Genomic DNA, 21,843 nt, shown 5'->3' with positions numbered 1-21,843 from the left:
GATATCAATGGGGGACAGAAAGGTAAATAACAGGCAGAGGAAGATGAAAAGGGTAACATAAAAAAGGAGAGGTGGACAAGACTTCTCACCTCATTGCCATCAGGACCGGGAGGCCCCCTCTCCCCGGCATCGCCAACCACACCCTGTGGAGGAAGTACATCCACACTCAATTTAAGAGGGACAGGGCAACCACTGCAAATAATAGCCTCGACTTATCAGTCAGTATATAGCAGCTTCATACCGGTGAAGGTACAGTAGTTTTTAAGGTTTTCCCACTTCCCTACTGTCACTTCAAATCTAGGTTATCTGTAATGCACGACATACCATTTTTGAAATATAAATAGCATTTAACCTGCTATCCCCAAATGGTTGATCAGATTTACATTGACATGGTGCAAAAAACCTGCTCAGTTAATGAAAGACGTGCCAGTTTTGTTGGTGTGCTTGTGGACGGGCTCACCGTTGGCCCAAGGCTTTGATCCATTTAGCCGGATGAAACAAACATTGGGCTGAAGGCCAGGTTGGCCACTTGAACAGAGACGCTAAAGCTTGTTTTTAAACATAACGTTTTCACAGTCTGAGGGCTCAACCTGACATTCCGTTCCACTTACCTTGATCTGTAGTTTTGCTCAACGCTGCCCAGCTACAAACTTGGCATTACATGGACTATGCCAAATTCCATAAAACAACTATAATGTGATTTGCCAGAACTTGTTAAATCCTCTAAAGGAGTTATTCCTCTCTTATGTTCTTTCCCTGTGTACTGTTTGAACTGTGGCATTCAGAGTTTTGCTGCATTAGCACATTCACAACACATAGAGCATACAAAATAAATGAAAGCCCACATCGCTGTGATTTCAAAGATACTCTATAAAACATTAAATGGATTTTTACAATCTCTACAATTATGAGAGCATGCCTGCAGCTGTCTATATTAGCGTTACATAGATGATACATGAAAGATACATTTTAGTGTCTGGAAGTAACCATAAGCATAGGATCGAAATTGAATGGAACATTACGTGTCTTCCTTTCGAGCCAGGTTTTCCGACAGGACCAGGAATGCCCTAGAAAAGAAACAACAGCTGGGTAAGTGACTTAAATCTTCGATCATTGAATTGCGCTGCTCCCTTGGATTTGTACAACACATTAACACATTTTAGTCACCCCCCCCTTTTCATTCAATGACAATGTTACATAGAGATTATTTGAGTAACATGGCCTGTTGTGAGCCAGGATCAAAATATGGCTACATCACATTGAAATAATATTGCTCTTAGCACAAACCACCTAATGTGCAGAAAACCACAACAGAGAGATAAAGACCAGGTTTTCCTGAACAGTAGAGTCTCAAAAGAATAAAGGAATGAGTGACTTAATTCAGGTATTTAACTTGGAAAATATACATTTACCTCACGTTTTTTTTGAAACCCAATCATTGTAAAGCCGTAATTAAGCAGCTTTAAAGAACAGTCTCCAAGCACCTTTTTTTTTACCCAGTGGTTTATTCGGAAAATGACTGAAAAATGACTGTGTAAAACAATGGCATTTATCTATAAGTAGTTCAACATGGATAAAGATATTGGAAAAAAGCTGACAGCTAAAAGTTGATTAATGCAAAGGGCTCAAAGAACCCAAAAACATAATCTCCTTAATCCAACCAGCTAGTCAGGAAGCACTAAGTATCCGACAAAGACAACGACTGGAGAATACAGCGGGTCCAAAAGAAGACATGAATGAGAGGAAACTTAACATGAATATTCATTTTCACACATACAGGACTACACAGCATTCGTAACTTCAACAAATATTACTCACTTTCTCCCCCTCCGGTCCCAGTGGCCCAGCAACGCCAGGAGGCCCAATGAAACCCTGGAAAATCAGCAATATGTTAAACCACAGCATTGTCTGAAAATGACATCAACAAATCTGTCTGCAGTGTGATACAGTATCGTAATAAATTCATCTCACCACAAAACTTCTATTCAGTTTAGCATAAACAGTGTATATGGCTGATCCTTGTGTTTTCGTCGCTCTGAAACCCAGGCAGTCATATCCCTGGTTGTCTGGCTATGTTAAAGATGAGCATTGTTTAGATCTGTGTTTGCTTGCTAGCAGTGTTGCTCCGTACTTTAGCTCACCGCCACCTGCTGTTATGTGGAATAGTGTTAAACAATTGGCGGGAATGTGTATCACGTTGTTGGCATGCACAAATCTTTGTCTTTGACATGACAACCCATCATCAATTTCTTTATTCTTAAAAACCCAGATACACACTCTCTGTTCTGTCATTCAGGACATGGCGACGGTGAGATTTTTGTTTCTTGAAAAGGCAATACCTTGGCTGGATTTCAAATATTTATGTCAGATGGCACAAGATGTATTCATTTTGTCTCCTTTTTTTCCATCACACACACCATAACTCACATCTTATCAGAGTATTGTCTGTCATTGCGGCTATTTTTCATACGGCCTGCCTCACACTGTAATAATAATCTGAGCTATGCTCTTTCTCTGGGCTACCAGTCCCATCACTCAATACCTCATGTCTGCTTTCATATTTTCCTATATGTTCTTTTCCAATTCTCTTCCTAGTGTTCTCCTGTTTGGGGGCCTTCTTGCATGAACCAAATGAAGACAAACCAGTCAGCTTAAACAGAGACAACCTAGAGCCCGGACCAGTCCCCACAAGCCGTCTCGCATAAGACAGTATGTCAGGAATACAACTCAGCGGTCTCTCTGCAGCAGGCCTGTGGGCCTGACACTTTCCTAATCCTTTCAGGAAATTAGGTGTCTAATTCAGAGCTGCTGAAGAAAAGAAAGCAGAATGACAGCACAGAACCACTTGTACTTACACGGACACCTTTAGGCCCTGGGTCACCTTGTGGCCCAGCTGAGCCCTGCAAAAAAGAAAAAGACTCAGGTAAGGTGGACTTTTTGTCACATTATGCAACTGAGTGATTTCACATGAGACTCTGAATGGATTGATAGGAAAAATAGAATGAGTACTTTAAGTTGCACTTGGATTTCCTCTACCACACTGCTGGCAGTTTAACAAGGTTTAGGCCAACAGTCTACATACATGAATATAATATCAGGAAGCATTAATGTATGCACTTCAATGGTAACTTTGTGTCCTACGTACTGTAGTGAAAAGAAATAGCAGGTGCTTACTGCTTAGTTCCAAATCCAAATTGGGGAAGAAATGTGCACATGAAGGCAGATAGAAGTTAACTTAGTGTAGATATCATTATCCTTTCTGTGTTTTTTCTGTACAGGTCTTTGTGGAGTAACAAGAATCTAAAAGGGTCAATGGAGGAACTGGAAGCGTATTTTTGTATTTTTCACTGCACCTGCCTGCCAGGGTAACCTGCAGCCCCGGTTTCCCCAGGAGGTCCCGGTGTGCCCTGCAGCAGAGAGAGAGAGAGAGAGAGAGAGAGAGAGAGAATGAATGAATGAATGAATGAACGGTGAATAGGGAGATTAGATGGATGGATAAAGTGAAAGAGGAGACTCACAGACCTCTACAAGCATTGCCAACTGAGGAATAAAACAAGCACTGTTCATTCCTGACAGCCTCCATGAACACAACGCTGTCTATTAACTGTACCTTTCTCCACCCGTCCCCCACTTGCTCACTCTTTTTTCTGTCCACTGTTAAAGTGACACTTTGCATTCAAACATTCACCTGATGCTAATTTTAAACATGAATTAATTGCTGTTATAATTTTTTTATGTCTTGTGCATGTGCACAACAACCCACATTCTCTACCAGAACTCTCAAACCAAAACATAATTTGGAACCTCCTCAAAGAGTCACAATCTAAACTGTGCCACTGACTTTTTCTAAATCTCTATGCAAAAAGTCCATGTATTGAGGCTTAATAATTGTAAGTCTTTTGATGAGGTGAAAGAGAGTGGGATAAACAGAAGATAAAAGGAGCCACTGATTAGAGTGAACAGCTGAGGACTGATCTCACTGGTTGGTGGCACACATCTGTATTTGCGTGTGAAAATGTATATATGCATATATGAATATGGACTAATCCTTTTGTGTTTGTGTATGAACATTTGTGTACTGTACGATTGCTGCGACTGTATCTCAATAAGTGTCTTTAAAATGAAGGCTTTGTTGTTCGGCACACATGTACAATCAGTGCACACACACATTATCACTCACCTGTTCTCCTTGCAGTCCGGCAGGCCCTGGATAACCTTTAGGACCCTTGAAAATAGAACAAATATATTTTAAATATATATTTCCCCCAAATACACCATCCACATTAACACGACTAAGAGTCTACTGCCATGCTAGCTACTCAATGAGGCAGGAGCAGCTGTGCTTTAAGTTAAATGCTTACGTCATCATGCATCATCATATTAACATTGACAATGCTAACATGCTAGCATTTACCAAGTTAGCATGCTAACATTTGTTGATTGTAAGTAAACACAAAGCACAGCTTAGGCTGAGAGAAATGACATTAGTTGTGCAGGTAAAACCTATCCCATAATGTATAAGGTATTGGACAAATTCAAATTAAGGCCCGATAGTGGCAATACACAAAGAGATGGTAAGGTCAGTTAAGGTTGTCAAGAATTTCACACAAAACCTTAAGGTGGCACAAGAGTAAATGTCAGAGAAGTTGAAACCATTTGGGAAGCAAGGATATTTGAAGCAATAATTATCAATGCATTCCCCTGAAGGACAACAATGTCAACCTGCTCATTGGAACTACTGAGGAGCAGACAGTAGAATGTTAAAATGTTTTAAAATGTGTTTTATGATCAATCTACATGGTTTTTACTTCCTGTTATTGACAGCAGAGACTGCCAGGGAGATAATGAGCAGGGAGATTTGTGGTAGTGTCTGCATGTGTGTCCATCAGATGGAATTGGTGATATTGCAGGTTAGAGTGTGAGAGAGGTTTAAAAGAAAGCTTACAAAATTGGAACATACAATATTTTCTATAAGATTAATAGATGGCTCATTCTAGTCCACAGTCAGAATTGTGCCACAGTATATTTCTGTATTTAGTTAAACAAGCACTTAATAAACAAGATTTAATGTTTTGGTAAGTCCAATCTTTTCTTTCCCTTTGACTTTAGAAAGATAGAATCGGAGGATGCACACAGCAGAGCACACACAGTGAAATTGGTTCTCTGCATTTAACCCATCCTAGTACTAGGAGCAGTGGGCAGCTATTGTGCAGCGCCCGGGGAGCAATGGGGAGGGGGGATTGGAAGTGTCGGTGCCTTGCTCAAGGGCACCACAGCAGGGCCTAGGAGGTGAACTTGGACCTCTCCAAGTAGTAGTCCACTTTCCATATTTCAAGTCTGTTCAGGGACTTGAGCCGGCGACCCTACGATTCCCAGTCCAAGCCCCTACTAACTCAGCCTCTGCTGGACTTTTTTGCAGCAGTAACAGCATGACTTTTTGAATCTTTTCTTTCCCTTTGACTTTCTTTATTTTCTTTCCTTTTGACTTGATTATCAACAACAGATGTTTACAGCTCAAAAACAAAAGGTGAGGGCCCGGTCAATAGCTTGGCTCCACTGTGTGTATCCAAGGTTGTGACACATGAACCTTCACACTCAATAAAACGTTCACTTGGGGGTAGAGAGCATAAGACCGGAGCCAGTCATTTCCTCTGGAAATAGTTGACAGGGCAGAGTTCATGTGCTAGGTGTATTAGGTTCAGCTACTGCAAACACTGATATTGCCTCCTAGGAGGCAAGGTGAAGGCCAGCTATGTGGAGACCAGACTTCAATAAGAGGCTTCTTGGACAACTGTGCAGATATAGGTAAGTGGGAGGCAGGGCGACTGATAGCAGATTCAATCTGTTCTGTTCTATGAAGGCCAAAAGCTCACAGTAGCAACAGATCTGCTGGCCACAGAAACAGCTATGTAGCTTTTTGAGCAACACATAAAAGCACTAGAGCAAAACAACAACTCTTAGTCAACAGATAGAAAGCATGAGACCCTGTGAATATATGTGTGAATATATAGTGGACATAGAGAGGATGTCAGTGTCCTTCATATTTTTGATTGCATTGTCAATTAATCTTTACCTCTAGGCATGACAATTGCTGACCTGAGGAGTCATGGGATGTTGTGTGTTTCATTGATCCCCTGACTCTGGACAGGGTGCCTTTCCTCTTTTGGAAGACCTTTGGCCTTGACCTGAACGCCTATCAAGTTTAAGTGAGGTAGCACCAAATCCTAACAGCCCAGTCTGAAGCTCAGAGGGAGAAGCGCAGCTACAAAGATAGCAGCCAGAGCTTCATGCAGAGACAGAGGTATGCACAGGCAGAGGAGAAGACAACAATGTATGAGGTAGATAGAAGTAAAAACAACAAGAATACAAACTAAATGTCAAAGATGTGTATTTTTCTTTTATTGAGATAAGACTAAAGACAGGCAGAGAGCACGGTGGGCTGAACTCTGTCTCTGACACGGTAACCTAATACTGACCAAGAGAGGCCTCAGCTAACATGTTGGGGGAGAACAGTGTGTGTGTGTGTGTGTGTGTGTGTGTGTGTGTGTGTGTGTGTGTGTGTGTGTGTGTGTGTGTGTGTGTGTGTGTGTGTGTGTGTGTGTGTGTGTGTGTGTGTGTGTGCGCATTCTTAAACCTAAAACTTTACTTTTAAAAACTGAAATATAACTTCAACAAATCCTTTTGCTTCATGTTTCCACTGATTTAAAGACAGAAGTAAAGCGCCGTTTATAAAGTAAAATGTACTCTGAGGTTTGTGACACACGTTTCTTTTCTGGCAGTAACACAGTTTTTTTTATCTTCAGCATTAGATGCGGGTTTGAATACAAATGGTTTAATAACTTCAATCTTACCAGTGGGCCCGGAAATCCTTTCTGCCCGAGCAAACCTGGCGGACCTCTGTCACCCTGTTGGAACAATTCAAAATGTATACGCACCATCAGTACAGAGATGAAGATGAATGAAAAAGATTTACCAAGGCATTTTAACACTGAATAGTGTTACACTGTAGAACAGAGTTTTATGAAGGACATTTTTCTCATTGCTTAAGGTCTCTGGCACATAACCCGGGCAAACAGAACTTAATCAGAATTGATGATTTGACACTGAATGAATCTCAGTTTTCAGGGTATATCAGTGACTAATGACCAACAGGGCAATGTGGATGCTGGGGATTTTCCACAGATGAGTGAGGGTGACAATTTAAAAGTGCTTTTGTACTTCAGGCAGTGTCAAGCCTTTGTCTATATTAAATATGATTTATTCAAGATGCTTATAATTTAAACCATATGGTGAGCATTTTGGCTATTCAGAAAAATTGGATCAGACGTGAGGTGAGGGGGTAGATGGAGCTGAGAGGTAGAAAGATAGAATGGCTAAAAGATTGCTAAAAACAAAAAAGGTTAAAAGAGTTGTTAAAAGGAGTTATGAGAGGTTTGCAATCATTTCTGTGGAAGACACCAGGAGGATATGATGTATTTGTTTTCAAGTGAATCTGACATCATTTCGAATATCCCCGGAAAGGCTCTGAGAGGAGATGACAGTTTTTCTTTTGAGATTTCTATGAGTGCACAGACCATTAAACCTGAAAGGAGAAAAACACGTTGGAAGATTATCTAGTTCAAGACCTGTATCTGCTCAGGAAAATCATTACTGTGGGGATGTTTTTTAATAAAAAAAAGAACAAGATGGAGAACAAGTAAAGAGAAAGAGAGACCAGCTGTGTGACAGCAGACAAAATGACGTAAAATCAATAGATAGATTTGACAGTATGATGTCGATCCAACGGTTCTCAAAATGTACGAGAAAACATAAACACAGTGACAGATTCATCTTGCTGGTTAGATTTTGATATCAAGAGCAGAGGAAACAGCAGTTAGTGAGCAGATAGTAATGGACGTGTAAGTGAGGACTGAGGTAAAATGTTTCAAGATTACACTCAATGTTGTAAACACTGAGAAGAGGCTAAGAGAAATGCAGAAAGAGCACAGACGACCAGGGAGCATTTGACAGATTTGGCAGAATTGTTACCTTCTCTCCTTCTGGAGCCTGGCCTGGAGACAGCCCGGGATCTCCCTTTGTCCCCTACAATAGAAACAGGGTCACAGAGTAAGAAGAATGAATTTGCATGTTTGTCTTGTCTTACATTTTTTACTGTTTTTGGCCATAAAGTTGCTTTCTGAAAATCAATCAGTGGTTTAGCTCTGAGCGGTTGCAGTGCACAAACATGTCTATCAACCTGATGATAAGTCACACGATTTACTGACTGACAGTCAGTGAGGTATAGAAAAGCTTGGGGTTAGGAGAGTGATACTCCCATAACAGCATTAAACCCAGGACCCTTACAATTAAATAAAATAAAGCAGTCAGCAGTGCATAAAGCAGATTGAAAGGCTCGTGTAAGTCCTGCAGGCACAACGTCATAACATTTCCCGGTGTGCCTGACACATATGTCCACAGAGCTCAGCATCAGGGACGATTCTCCTCTGCATCAGTCTTAGTAACCAAACATTTCCAGAGAAGATATTTTCCCAAACTAAGACAAAGAGTCTCTCAATCTCTATTCCGTGCAGGGGTTGGGGGAGTCAGAATGACTCACTGGCAGGTCACAACGGTATTAGATACGGTGGTTTTGCTTTTGTATTTGTACACACATGTGTGGGTGTATACACTTGAGGAACAGCGAGCAAGCAGGTGGCCTCATATTTCATAAAAACCAATCAAACTCCCTCAGCCAAATGTGCTCAGTGTCCCCGCAAGGTCAAAGGTAACTCAGAACAAATCTATCCATCTAACTGTGTGGTTTGACTAATCAAGGAGGAACATAGAGCATTATTCTTATTATGTGTGTGGGGTGAGAAGACAAAGAGAATACAATTCATGAAAAGTAGTTTCAAATATGTGTCTCATCTTCAGCTATCCAGTGTACTAACTACAGTACCAAGTGAGCAGCTATCCAGACTAGAGGGTGAGGGGAGAACCATCAGTGTTCCCCTGCTGACTGCATGGTGTAAGCACTCACTCTGTGGTAGACATTCAGGACCACAGTCACCACAATCATCTGCATGGAGTAGACCACATCCTTGCTTTACTGTAGCAATGCATCCCCTTACATATGGCACCATGGTGGAGAAAGCTTACAGAGGTTTCTTTCTTTCTTTCTTTCTTTCTTTCTTTCTTTCTTTCTTTCTTTCTTTCTTTCTTTCTTTCTTTCTTTCTTTCTTTCTTTCTTTCTTTCTTTCTTTCTTTCTTTCTTTCTTTCTTTCTCTCTTTCTTTCTCTCTTTCTTTCATATCAGTGTCATGGCCAATGAGTCGGGTCTAGGTAGATTATGCCATGTGGTAAAAATGATCCACGATATGGGGTATGTCATTTCGGCAAAACACCACCGCTGTTTCCTCAAGCCTTTCCTGTTTTACTGTGACCCCGCACTGGCTCATTAATATCGCTATCGCCTCCATCTGGCTGTCTGGTTAAATCCGGATTGTGCACGCTCTAAGCAGCAGAGTTGGCTCTTTAGGTAACAGTAAGTCATTCTCGAATATAATTGATGCCATTTGATAACAAAAAACTTTGACTACAGTAGAGTAGACTTACAGAGTGCAAAAGATTGAAGGATAATAAAGTGCATCACTACATTAATGTTTCATAAGGAAAGCAACATAGGCTGCAAAGGGCTCCTAAAGAAGTCTACAAAACAACCTCAGCTGAGAGGAAAGACAAATGTTCAAAGAGTCAGGCTCAATAACAGTCAACAATATGACTATAAAGAGAACCTGATGGAAGCCTGGGAGAGGAAATGACTATCAGTTGAAAAACGTAGATTTTGGCATCAAGCTAGATAAAATGTCCTCTGATTTCTGCCTTGTGATTGGCAGGTTAGTATGTACAGTGACAGTACACTTCCTTAGGCAGTAGAAAAAGATCAGGCTTGTCATCCCCATCTTTATTTAACTATAAAGACCCAGAAATCCAAGCGACTACCATTATGAACAAATTCCCATTCATCACCACCCCTTAGACAGAAGATTATAGCATTAGAAAGTATACTTTGAGACTTTAACTATGGGTGCAGAATGCCCCCAGGGTTCTACTTGACTGGCATCGTTCTGATTTTCTTGAATTTTAAAATACGAGCGGTTATCAGCGGTTCAACTAGAATTCCAAGGTATTAGAGAAATCACCATGGACTTGGCATCTCTATTTTCTTATGAATCTGGCATAACATTAGATTTTAGTTCCTTTTAACCAACCTGAATTATAATCACATAAAAACATTTATAAAAACATAATTCTCTTTCAAGTCAAAGTCTGGAGTTCAACCAAGCAATCAAAATATAAGAAAATAAATGATGTCATATGTGTATTTGTGTTATTCATCATCAGACAGGTTGGGTATCCTTCAATTTTCCAAATTGAGAAGATCTCCAAATGTTCCGAGGCCTCATCATCCATGGTATTTATAATTGTGACATCATCTTCTGACAGCATGGTCCCTGATATGTTCATCATCATAATAGTAGTTCAGGTGGACCACAGCAACCCTGGATTGACTGCGTGAAATCAACAATGATACATTGATATCCATCTCTGTTGTAGATCCCTCCATTGCCACAGCTTCTTTGAGAGTTCCCTCAAACAGCAGAAGCTTCTCTGCCAAATCTCAATGTATCGCCCTTTTCTATAAATGTTTTTTTATCTGTTTACGTGTATTATTATACAAGGCCTCTCACCTTGGGCCCAAGTGGTCCGGGCTGTCCTGTGTTTCCATTTGGACCAACGGGACCCTGGAAAAGATGCAGACAGAGATAGAAAGAGCACAGATTTAATAACGAATCAACTACACCTCAGTATCTAAAACAGGTGCATTGTGTTTTGCATGGCAAGAGGTTTCAAACTCATTCCCTGATAGATGCCATCCAACTATCAGAACATACCATTAGTGAAATAGCAATTTCCTTGAACCTAACAGTTATGCAATGCTTTATTTGCACTACATATATCTATATTTGTCATTGTCTCACGGTTATTTTTAATTTGGGTAATCTGAAACAAATAAAAAATAGCAATACGAATATGTATTGCAACACTTTCCTGCTTAAAACAATTATCAGGGGAATTAATCCAGAACTACATTATTAAACTGTCTTCCCCTTCAGAAATTGTTTAGAGTTAAAGCACCTCTGATGTTATTTAGTCTGTTTCCATGATAAATGGCACCAGCAAATGGGGTGCCCTGGTTTATAGTCTGATAACGTTAACAATTACAGGCAGCAAAATAAGACTGCTGCTCTTTGCTGAGACAGCAGACACAACCACAGTATCCATACTGCCCCCAGCTTCCCACCCCATAATGATTGCAAGGCCTCCCTCTGTCTCCACTTTATGACTTAGCCTATGGGCTAAGAGTATGTTCCGTATCAGCTATGTGCTTTCCAAGTCTTTTTACTAGAAACATGTTTTACTGTCTGCCACCTCTTTGTCTACCAGCCTGTCTTCCTGTTCATCTGCCGTTCAGTCTGCCTGTCATTCTCTTTTAAAAAGAATACAGCAGAACATAAGGCCACATTCTGTCCAATTTGCAAAAGATAAAATAGTAAATGATAAAATCTCATCTTTTACTGTACCATTCAACCCAACCTCTTAAGCGGTGTTAATACAGGGATGTTTTGCTCTTAATAAAAATGTAAAAAGAAGCCAATATATGCTACAACTGCTTATAACTTAAAATTCATGTAAACAGTTAACTATTGCTTAAAACAGACACCACAGTGTATACAGTGTACATTCCACAGAGAGAAACAACCTATGAGCATAAACATGTACTAACAACAGTCTAAAAGGTAATCAAACGTGTTTATTGTCTCCAAGAAACACTGACACGGTGTCTATAATTACAATATCCGAGTTAAATTAGCCAGAAGATATTGCTATGCAGGGAGACTGCTACAACAACCATGAGAGAACTTTTCATACACCTTTTCTGTAACACATACCACATCCATTATGTAGATAAGTCTTGTTCTGTTTAAAGATGCCTTCAGGGCCTGCGGCATGAACACAGCATTGCATCATGACAAAATCTACAGTTGCTTAGAGTGTAGTCTCAAGTTCAGATGGGAAATGCAGCCTGTGCCGCCAAAGCCTCTGCTGGTTGCAGCTCGTTTCATGGATCAGTTTGGTCACTCATCTTTGGTGCTCCAAAGGTGCTCACAAGTAAACAATGTTGCCTGCATCCTCAAAATAATATGGTCTTAATGTCATGATCCTTCACAAAGCTGGGCTTGTTCTTGAATTTAATCATGCTAACCACAAGAAAGTCCCCTCTTTCCTGACAGCAGGGTTGTGACGGTGAATATAATATGGTTCAAAAAAAGGTCATTGCCTGATAACTGCCTTAACAAAAGATGGAAATGAAAAAGATATGTTGTGCATGTGTTAGTGTAGCCAAGAAGCCTGATCAAACCACAGCACTATGTCCTATGATGCCTCCTGAAGAGTGGCTAAACAAAACAGCTCTTCTCTGTCCTAGATTTCTCCTCATTTGTATTTTCCTTGTATGACCAGCAATAAAGTTTTTGTGTTTATATTAGCTGGGATTAGTCTTTCTTGGCACATGTATAACCTCCCTATTTCAAAGTTTTACAGCAGTTTTCTACTTTATGAAGAAAGATAAAAGACACACATCTGCTAGTGAAAAATGTTCCACTGTCACATACAGTGAGATGATCATAATACTATTCTTCATCCATAGATAACACCATTTTTTGCCATTTGCAACTGTACCGTCACTTCAGCACAGTTTACTCACCCGAGGACCTCTTTTTCCTGGAGAACCAGGTAAACCAGGGGGACCAGGAGGACCCTAAATTAGAGACAGGGAGAGAAAGAAGGGTATGTTTTAGGGAGTGGGTGGGAGAGAGGGGGAGTGAGGGGGAAAAGAGAGATAGAGTATGTTAATGACAAGCAATAACATGCAATTCACTGTCCAGGCCTCTGCAACGAAGAGTATGTGTTATATTTATGTAAGAGCTATGAAGTTCAAAGACAGGAGCCAACTGTTTTCAACTAAAAGCTCTATTAGGAATTCTGAGCAGAAGGGTCAAGTTACATTCTCGAGATGAGACTGACAACACTACCCTTTGGTCAACCCGTGGGATTAACTTAATCCAGCGTCATGGAAAAACCTAGTATGAAACATGTGTAAGAAAATCATGTCATGTCCTGGTATAGAGAGTCATGATGAATGGAATCAGATGTTTCTTACAGTGTTTTGGTAGAAGGTTTTTTATAATTTTAATGAAAATGAAAAATGAAAATAACTGAGAATTTATGAAAAAGTACAGTCAGTAGAGAGTGGCTCAATGTCAGCACCATAACACAAGAGAGTCCATCAGTAAGCAAAGAAACTGTAAAACAGATCGGAGGATCAGTAAATAAGCAAGGCTTTACCAATGGGATTCGACTTTGTAAATTAATCAAGGACACATCTAACACTACTTAACAAATGTCTTTCAAACCAAACCAGGCAGAGGGTCCACTGTATATGGGGTGAGACTGAATGTCTCACTTTTAGTAGTAGGTTCCAACATTTGAAGACCACTGGATCCACCTTCAGTGTTACATATAATTCGTACTTTGTTGAGTAAAGGGGTTTTTCATCTGAATATTTAAGTCCTCACTAATGCTGCTTGTTATTATAATTGCTGAGTTTTTAAATATCTTACAATTGATAAAGGAGATTTAAAATAAAAATATAAAGATTTATCAGAAATAGCAGGACAAATCCTTTTGTTCTAAAAGAAAAGAAATGTGTTAGAAGTAATATCATTTTCCTGAAAGCAGAGGTTTAAACAGCAATGTTAATGAAATGGACAACATTAAGGAGTCAGTAGGAAATTCCTTCAAGAAAAATAACTTGAAAAACATATTCACACTTGAAAACAATCATTGTTCTATTGTGAAATTAATATTTCGATGTTGATGATTTTTTTGCTATTGAGCTTCCTCATCCCTGGATAGAGCAGTAGATGGGCACCAGGGGAGACATGAATAAAGAAACAGCTGTTTGTTCCTCTAGACTCCCACACACAGACACATGGAAACTGTGAGCACACCACCGCCTTCACCACAACAAACAGAGGCACTCATCATTCAAAATGATAATATCATCTGTGCTGACCAGAAATATGTCAAATATTTCATTGTCAGCTCTTGCAGCAATTCAAGAAGTAACATTTCTTTAATGTAAAAGGGTAGAATGGGTCATCCGAACTTATAGAATTGCGTGACACTATCATGAAGCTTCAATACTGCCCAACATGCAGTCAATAAGCATGTTGTCTGCTGTACAGAGCAGGTAAGTGAAACGTAACCATAACGCATTAGGGCACGGTGACGACTAACCAAAGTCAAATGTCAATCTCTTTTTAAAGCATTTATATTTATTCTGAAGCATTATTTAATTCCCAATAAACAAACTTTTTCCAATCAGGTCCCATTAATTATAATGACTTCAAAAGTCAAAATGGGTCCCTCTCAAAACACCTGGGATTTCGAGACAGAGGGTTCAGGTGAAAAACCCTGGCAGGATTGCAGGGTTTAACCAAGCTCAAGTTTTCACCCTGCAGATGCCATGCGTGTTTCTAGTAATGTGGCTGCACAACTATCAAATGTTTCCCCTGAGGAAGTAAACCGGGTGTCTTTCCAAGTTTAAACATAGATGTAATGATACAGACTGGCCACTGACCCTTAGCTGACCCGTGTTTTAAAGCGTGCATGTATCAAAGTAGTCAACGTACTCCAGGCTTAGACCATATAATGCTCACAATACTGCAGTACAGTGTGACAAGAGAAAATTAGGGCAACGACTCAGTGCTGGCAAAGCTGTTTTACACCTAAATACCTGTAAGCACTCTGACAGTGATCTATGGAAACTGGTAGATGAGTCCAGACATCTTACTCATTACACACTCCTAAGTTAAACATACCTGACACATTTCATTCATGGAAACACAAGCAAATCTAAACTATAAAAGTGTGTTCAGTGGCAAAGCTATCCTGACAGGTAGATTACATCATTGTGGTTTGATTTCTTTGAGAGGGTATATCTCCAACCGTCAGATGATTCTCTCTAACATAATAAGATTCAAGGTTGCTGGTAGTATTTCAGCGAGGGAATGATGTGTTATTTTAACAACTTGTAGATACATGAAAAAAGAACAGTGCTTGAACATGCCATCATCTCTAAATCACTACACCGCCCTGCCAAATATATTTTTATATATCCTGGGTGTATGTAACAAAGCCAAATGTTACATAGCATTTTAAATGTGATGGTCATAAATTACCTTTAAGTGCCTTGTATGAATATTTTCCTTTTGAATATGCGTTGCAATGCACAGATTTGTGCCTCTAGTCTTTTCATTCAGAAATTCAGTCACTTACCGCAGGACCTGGCTCTCCTTTGGGGCCACGGAAACCATCTTCGTAGTCATAGAAATAATCCTGATCCTCATATCCATCATCATATTCTCCCACGTCTACATCATCGTAGTTGCCATCCAGGTCATGCTGTTCTGATGTGTCCACCTGATTCTCCCGGTACAGCGTGGTACCATTGGCTCTAAAGTGAGTCTCCAGGAGGTGATGAGTCTGATGGGGCCCAGAGCGCGAGTCCTTGGAGCTGGTGATGGAGTTGTTCCTGAGTCCTTCCTTCACTCGACTTTGCATGACTGGGGAAATCAGACCAGTTTTGGCTTCTGGAGTCTGCAGGCTCCCAGAGCTGCTCTCTTCCTCTGTGCTGTTTTCAGAGGGGACCATGTCCCCCTGAGGGCTACTCCCTTTTGCCAAAACATTGTTGGTAGTGGTGATAGTACCAGATAGATCCAGAACTGTTCGTCCACTTAAGGTACCAATGGTGGTACCGTCAGCCTGGGGTAAGGGTATGGTGGAGTGGGCAAGGGAATCCAATTTGGAAATGTGGCTCCGATCCCCCATTTGAGGATGGTGTGTGACCGTTCTACCCGGTGACACATTTAAAGTTGCTGTGGTTTTTAAGGGGGTATGATCAGTAGCTGCTACTCCAACAATGGATGTACTCAAGGGGTCAGAAGGACGGTCATTTGCCTCAATATCTGAACCGGGATGGGGCAAAGGCAATCGGTAAGTGTCGGCCAGCCGGCACTGTGTTTTAAGGTATTGGCAGTAGTGCGCGGCAGCTTGGGCTGAAGGATAGATATCTAGTTGGCAGACTCGACCATTAAATGGTGCCGCTTTGGAGTTCATCCTCCCAAGTGTGAAGAGACCCCCATAGTCTCCCAGTGTCTGAGATCTCCCCAGGGTCTGCTCTCGCTGCTGCACCGCCCCGCAATCTGCAAAGAAGGATACTGAGCGTGCACGAACACTAACAGCAAAATGGTGCTGGTGCCCATCCTGCCAGTTGTAGCTGAAGTAGATGGAAGCTTTCTCAGCGGTGTAAACCACCACTCTGCGTGGCAGCAGCTGAATGCCAAATCGCAGCCTGTCCCTGCCATCTCTGACACTAAAAAGAAAAGCATTGTTTGCGCGCCATGAGCTTAGGCTAACAACGACAGAGAACTCCTCGCCAATCTCAGGCGAGAACAGACTGCCTGCTGCCGCCTCATAGAGGGAGTTTGAGTCGAGTAATACCCCATATCCAGAAACAGGAAAATTCAAAGACGAGGGAACAGTGGTGTAAGTAGTTGATGGTGGGCTGCTCCTCTCGTCTCTGCTGCTTTGAGCTGTTAGCCCCAGTTGGTAGAGGATATCCACTCCTAAAGGACAGAAGAGGCAGTGGTCAGTTAACAAAGAAGACAAAGAATTTTCACATAAAACAAACAAATAAAACAGCACTGGACTTCTTTTAAAAAGGTACTACACTTTTTTCACAATAACTTTACCAGAACAAGTATAAATGTTTTCAGTATTAAAAAGTGGCATTTATAAATACAGGTACAACAATAAAGTGGTCCGAAATTACTATAAATATCAATAGATATTGTGCACTTCTGTAAGCTCGAGGAAAAACGTAATGCAACAAAGGCAAACAAAAGTTGGAGATTAAATAGCATTTAATCAAATGACTAAGAAAGTAAGTGACTAGTCAGTCTCCCATGATGCTGGTTACCTCCTGTTTTACTCTTGGAGTATAGTAAGTACCAGAAGGCAGCTGTGATCCAGATGACTGAGGGGGACTACAGAAGGATGGGGCCTGACAAGGATACAGGAAACCAGTCCACACAGCCTTTTTTAATCTATCTGCCACCAGAGAAGAGCAGAGTTCCTCCAAATGGTGCTGTCTTTATTTCCCAATGCCCAAAGGTCATTTATGGTAGGTTGGCTGCTAGCGTGGCCCGGTCAGCCAGGCACAAGCACTTCAAATGAATTGGAGACAAAATAGTCTGTGCAGTTCTGGCTTCACTAAAAGCAATATACATATAACTAGGTTGGAGGATATGTTACATGTATCACATATGTAAGTAATGCGCGGTTATAGTTTTAGGGAAATGCATTAATAATTGGACAAATGGGAAGTATAGCTGATAAATATCCCAAATGTAAATCACATCAGATCAATAACAGGTGGTTCATTTTAGAAGCTGACCTGACCTGTGTGTGTACATGCAAAAAAAGAGGGAAATATTGAGAATAAATACCATGAGAGTGCATGTTTTGATCTGCATGCTGACACTACCTTGCTTTGAATTAACATAAATTGTATATAACTTTCAAAGAGGGGATCGTGGATTTGTCCATGCTGAGGGGAAACAGAATGCACTCACTCAATCAATGAAATGCATTTCCAGAGCAACATTTCAACTGCCTCATTGTCTTTAAGCAGGTCTTTTTGGCGAAGCATTATAGGATCACACTTATAACAACTGTGAAGACTTCAAACACTAAATGAAAAAAAAGTATCAAAGCAGTAACTTGCCTATTTCAGAGAAGTTGCACGTTTACAAACTTCTGACCTTTACCTTGGTCAGGGGATCAAATCAAATTGCCTATAACTTCTGAGATTCTGAAATGTTGACAGGAGCAATGTTTGAACAAGCTACCATATGCTCACTTTGTATAAGGAACAGCTGTAGGAAAGCAGCAGGAATTAAAGTATGCAACAGTGACATAAATCAAACCTGAAGTTTGAAGTTTACATTTCAAACAATTGGATCATGGTTGATGCAGATATTTACCCTATTTTAAGAACTGGCCAGACAAGGGTGAGCAAGATTTAATAGCGTAACTTTGTCAACATCCAAATAAAATGTGTTAATTCAAGCTAAATATTACAATTGCGGTGTCTGTCTGTCTGTCTGTCTGTCTGTCTTTTCTCGCATAGATGGGTGGATATAACCCTGAGAACAGAAACAGAAGCTTTCTTTTTTCTGTTTCACTGCTTTGTAGGAAACGGAGAAACAAGGGGAAATGTCTTATAAACAGAAATAAGACACGCGGTTCAACGTCTTTGACGTTATTTGCGGCGTTTACAGTCCTGCAGCTCAGGTAGTGAGACTATCTATCTGCCGCTGATCCAAGCGTGCACTGAGATGTCCTTGACATTCTTAGCCCCAGGTAAAGTCAGCCCAGATTCCAATTAACCTGTCTCATATGTGAAGACAAGCTGCTAGCACTCTGTGTGCATTCCTCCTCTCTTCGTTCTGATGGATTGATCCTGCTTGGAGTGAGCTTTTCAACTATAGATTTGTGGGGGGAAGACAATGCAAGATGAAACAAGGGAGGGACCCATGAGGCAATTTGTTACCTCTGATAGAGAGGCAGTAGACAGACAGACTCCACATACTGTATATACAAATGCGGTCTTATATGTGAAGATTAATTGCGAAATCAACCTTAAGTGAAGTGTGCGTTCATTGTGTAATATTCCTGGCAGTGACGCAGTGATATGCCAAAACAATACAACCTCTCAACAAATACTTAATGTGCAACCTGCTATATCAAAACATAACAGCGTTTTCTTCACATTCTTTAGACACCATTCTTTCTTTCTGAGTATAGACACATTCCTTCAAGGAATTCACATCCGGAGTTATAGTCCAACAGCTATAATGAAACTGTCTACACTGTACTGAATCTGAACTGGTGACATAATTATATTTTACCTGTCATGAATCTCTGCCTTTCTTACCTTCAGTTCCCCTCATTAAGGTTGCCTTGTTTGCTTGTATATCAAACTGATTGATATAACGTTATCCTCAGCATTTGACTAAATGCCAATACATGCTAAGCTAAAACTTGAGATTTCCTCTCCCTCTTTGTCTGACTAATTGGTGTACTTTGCCAGAGTGCTCTCCTTAGCATGTTCTTCAAATTGTTTGTACGTGACATATTTCAAGCCTTCTCTGAAGGACCAGAGATGAGAGCAGTGGAGGTAAACAGTTTGGCATCTGGAGAATCAACAAGAATTGAGAGGCTATTAACAGTGCTTCTACAGTAAATTCACGCTCTGGCCTGGAAAGCAAGAGCCAACATGTTAAGGTAAAGGTTAAAAACAGGAAAGATGAGCTGCTTGAACAACTGGCCCTTTAGACTTGCTTCAGAATAAAACAAAAAGGGTAAACAATTTACCTTTCAGTTGTTGTCTACAAGTACTTTGAATCTGTTTTGCAATATGAGGGGTTCACCAAGAACTGCTCCTGAACATGAGTCAGGTTATCTCCCAATGCAAAGTATGAATTTGATACAAATGTTATCTTTCCGTAAGATTTGAAAACGTGTTTACTGTACATAAATCATTAAACTCACTTCAAAGATTTGTTTTGTGAGATAGCAAAAGGCCAACTATGGATGAGGTAACAAAAACTGGATGTAGACATGGCTGAATGATCATATCAGAGGGAGGTCAGAGGGAGTACTTGTGAAATGAAGTGTTAAGTACATTTGGGTGTTGTAGTTTACCTTGAGCTAGGTAGTCTTCTTCTCCAGAGAGTACTGCTGAGCATACTGACAGGAGCAGGATAAAGTTCCACCTACAGGGACACATAAACATATTATGTTGAGCCGATTAAGAACAATTCTGATAACAATTCTGCTACGCAGATAAGTATATTTTACTCCAAAAGACCCTGGCGAATAGAAATATTACACACAACAGTTACATGTATAACTAAGCGTGATAAGAAGAGAGAAAAATGATGACTGTACATAGAGGACCACAGCTGGAAACTGCTTTTCTCTTTTGCTGTAAGGCAACACCACATAACAACCGGGACAGCCTTTCCCAATCCTATTATAATCATGTTCATATTGTTAAAGGAAATATCATTTATCAGGAATTCAGAGATGCATGCCAGGTTGTTGTCACCACATGAGAAAGTCTGTCAATGGAGAGATGTTAGAATACTACTGACTACATATTGATACTGAACAAAGTAATATAAAGCATTTGAGCCAATACTCAAGTCAAAATGCATCAGCTCTCCAGACAGAATGGTAATTTGTTAAGGATTTGTCTGTCAGAAGTGAATTGTGAAGGGCAAAATTGTGGTACATCTGAGAAATACGCTAATGACTATAACTTGGCTTTCATTCATCAACTATTAGACAATGTGCCTCATCCTGTTGACAAAAGGAGAAATAGTCTCCCTAAAATTGGTAGTTTAGCAAAGAAGTCACAGATATCTTGAGTAATGCGAGATTGCCAGATGGAAGACCACTTGACACAGAAACAAGAGTTATATTTGTCATTATTTATAAATGTCAGAAGCACACATACCTACAAAAAGCAGCATTGACATACCACTTACAATCACCACAGGGCTCTAGAAGTTGAGAGCATACCAGCAGGGCAGGGGTACATGGACAAATAGTTAAGACAGTGTAGGTTGGAAATGTTTCCATCAAAAGGAGACACACATATGAATCAAAGAATAGGAATAGCCACTCAAGTTATGACCTAAAAATATACACATGGGCTTTTAGGAATTCTCTTTTTCAGTGGTCATTTTGACATGTCATGTTAGGAAATTAACAGGTGCAATCAGTAACGTTAATCATTTCAGGTGTGTAGAACAATGCTATTAAACCAGCTGTCAAACAACACAAGAGCCCTGGAACTAAAGCTAATGGAAAGCAGCAGTAATTACGGACATTCGTTACACCTGTGTTGGCCAAAATGTCAACCATCAAAGTGTACTGTAATGAAATGAAAAAGAGTAAAGCGGGTAAACCTCTAACCACAAATGTTCAGTGACTCTTCTCCCAGTATTTTGACGTTTGGGGACATTGAAACATTACAATAACACTGAATTATATGACAACAAACAAAGAAAGTCTCCAAAAGTCAGCCATAACGTTCAAAATATAAAATGTCACGCATAGTGACAATCGTACAGAAACCCTCACCTTCTTTGCGAGCCTTTTAAATATATAGTTCCAGACACTTCAAGCTGTTAGGGGACGCTAAAAGACTTGAAGTAGGACTGAAGCTAACTACGATATAGTTTAATCATTATTGGTCTTATTCGTGTATGTATAAAGAGAATGGTCTCATTCGGTTTTACTGCGTCCATGGTTTACTGAGGCTACATTTTCTTTCCGGGGTGTCCCGACAAATCATCAAAGGGCCGAAGAACGCCCCTTTGCGGCGTTCCCTCCGCCACGCCCGTTTTTAGTCTGTATGAGTATGAATTATTATATTGTAAAGTCTGTTTAGCTAGTGTTAGAAATAATCAATATATTAGAGTGGAACTTTAAAAGATAATTCACTGTTTCTGGACGGATCATATTTGTCCATTTCCGGTAGTATTACAGGATGTTGTTTTTAGCCTCAGATAGCATAAAGCTAATATTGTTTTGTATATACGAG

At 40.3% G+C, this 21,843-nt stretch overlaps 1 protein-coding gene across 1 annotated transcript in view; it reads right to left on the bottom strand.

The window, feature by feature from the left end:
- LOC134869739 (collagen alpha-1(XXIV) chain) overlaps nucleotides 1–21,547 on the bottom strand; it is a 66,338-nt gene extending 44,791 nt beyond the window's left edge. The window contains exons 1-14 of the mRNA XM_063891621.1: nucleotides 21,539–21,547; nucleotides 21,381–21,424; nucleotides 19,935–20,005; nucleotides 15,444–16,792; nucleotides 12,808–12,861; nucleotides 10,730–10,783; nucleotides 8,029–8,082; nucleotides 6,852–6,905; nucleotides 4,181–4,225; nucleotides 3,354–3,407; nucleotides 2,856–2,900; nucleotides 1,819–1,872; nucleotides 1,023–1,067; nucleotides 90–143 (exon numbers count right to left, since the gene is read on the bottom strand). Coding sequence (XP_063747691.1) covers nucleotides 90–143; nucleotides 1,023–1,067; nucleotides 1,819–1,872; nucleotides 2,856–2,900; nucleotides 3,354–3,407; nucleotides 4,181–4,225; nucleotides 6,852–6,905; nucleotides 8,029–8,082; nucleotides 10,730–10,783; nucleotides 12,808–12,861; nucleotides 15,444–16,792; nucleotides 19,935–20,005; nucleotides 21,381–21,424; nucleotides 21,539–21,547 — 1,986 coding nt within the window. The remainder of the gene's footprint in view (nucleotides 1–89; nucleotides 144–1,022; nucleotides 1,068–1,818; nucleotides 1,873–2,855; nucleotides 2,901–3,353; nucleotides 3,408–4,180; nucleotides 4,226–6,851; nucleotides 6,906–8,028; nucleotides 8,083–10,729; nucleotides 10,784–12,807; nucleotides 12,862–15,443; nucleotides 16,793–19,934; nucleotides 20,006–21,380; nucleotides 21,425–21,538) is intronic.
- Nucleotides 21,548–21,843: the final 296 nt, after the last annotated feature.

The sequence above is a fragment of the Eleginops maclovinus genome, chromosome 9, assembly GCF_036324505.1.
Source record: "Eleginops maclovinus isolate JMC-PN-2008 ecotype Puerto Natales chromosome 9, JC_Emac_rtc_rv5, whole genome shotgun sequence".
Taxonomy (NCBI): domain Eukaryota; kingdom Metazoa; phylum Chordata; class Actinopteri; order Perciformes; family Eleginopidae; genus Eleginops; species Eleginops maclovinus.
Note: the sequence above shows the minus strand (reverse complement) of the source record. Positions and strands in the feature narration are given on the sequence as shown.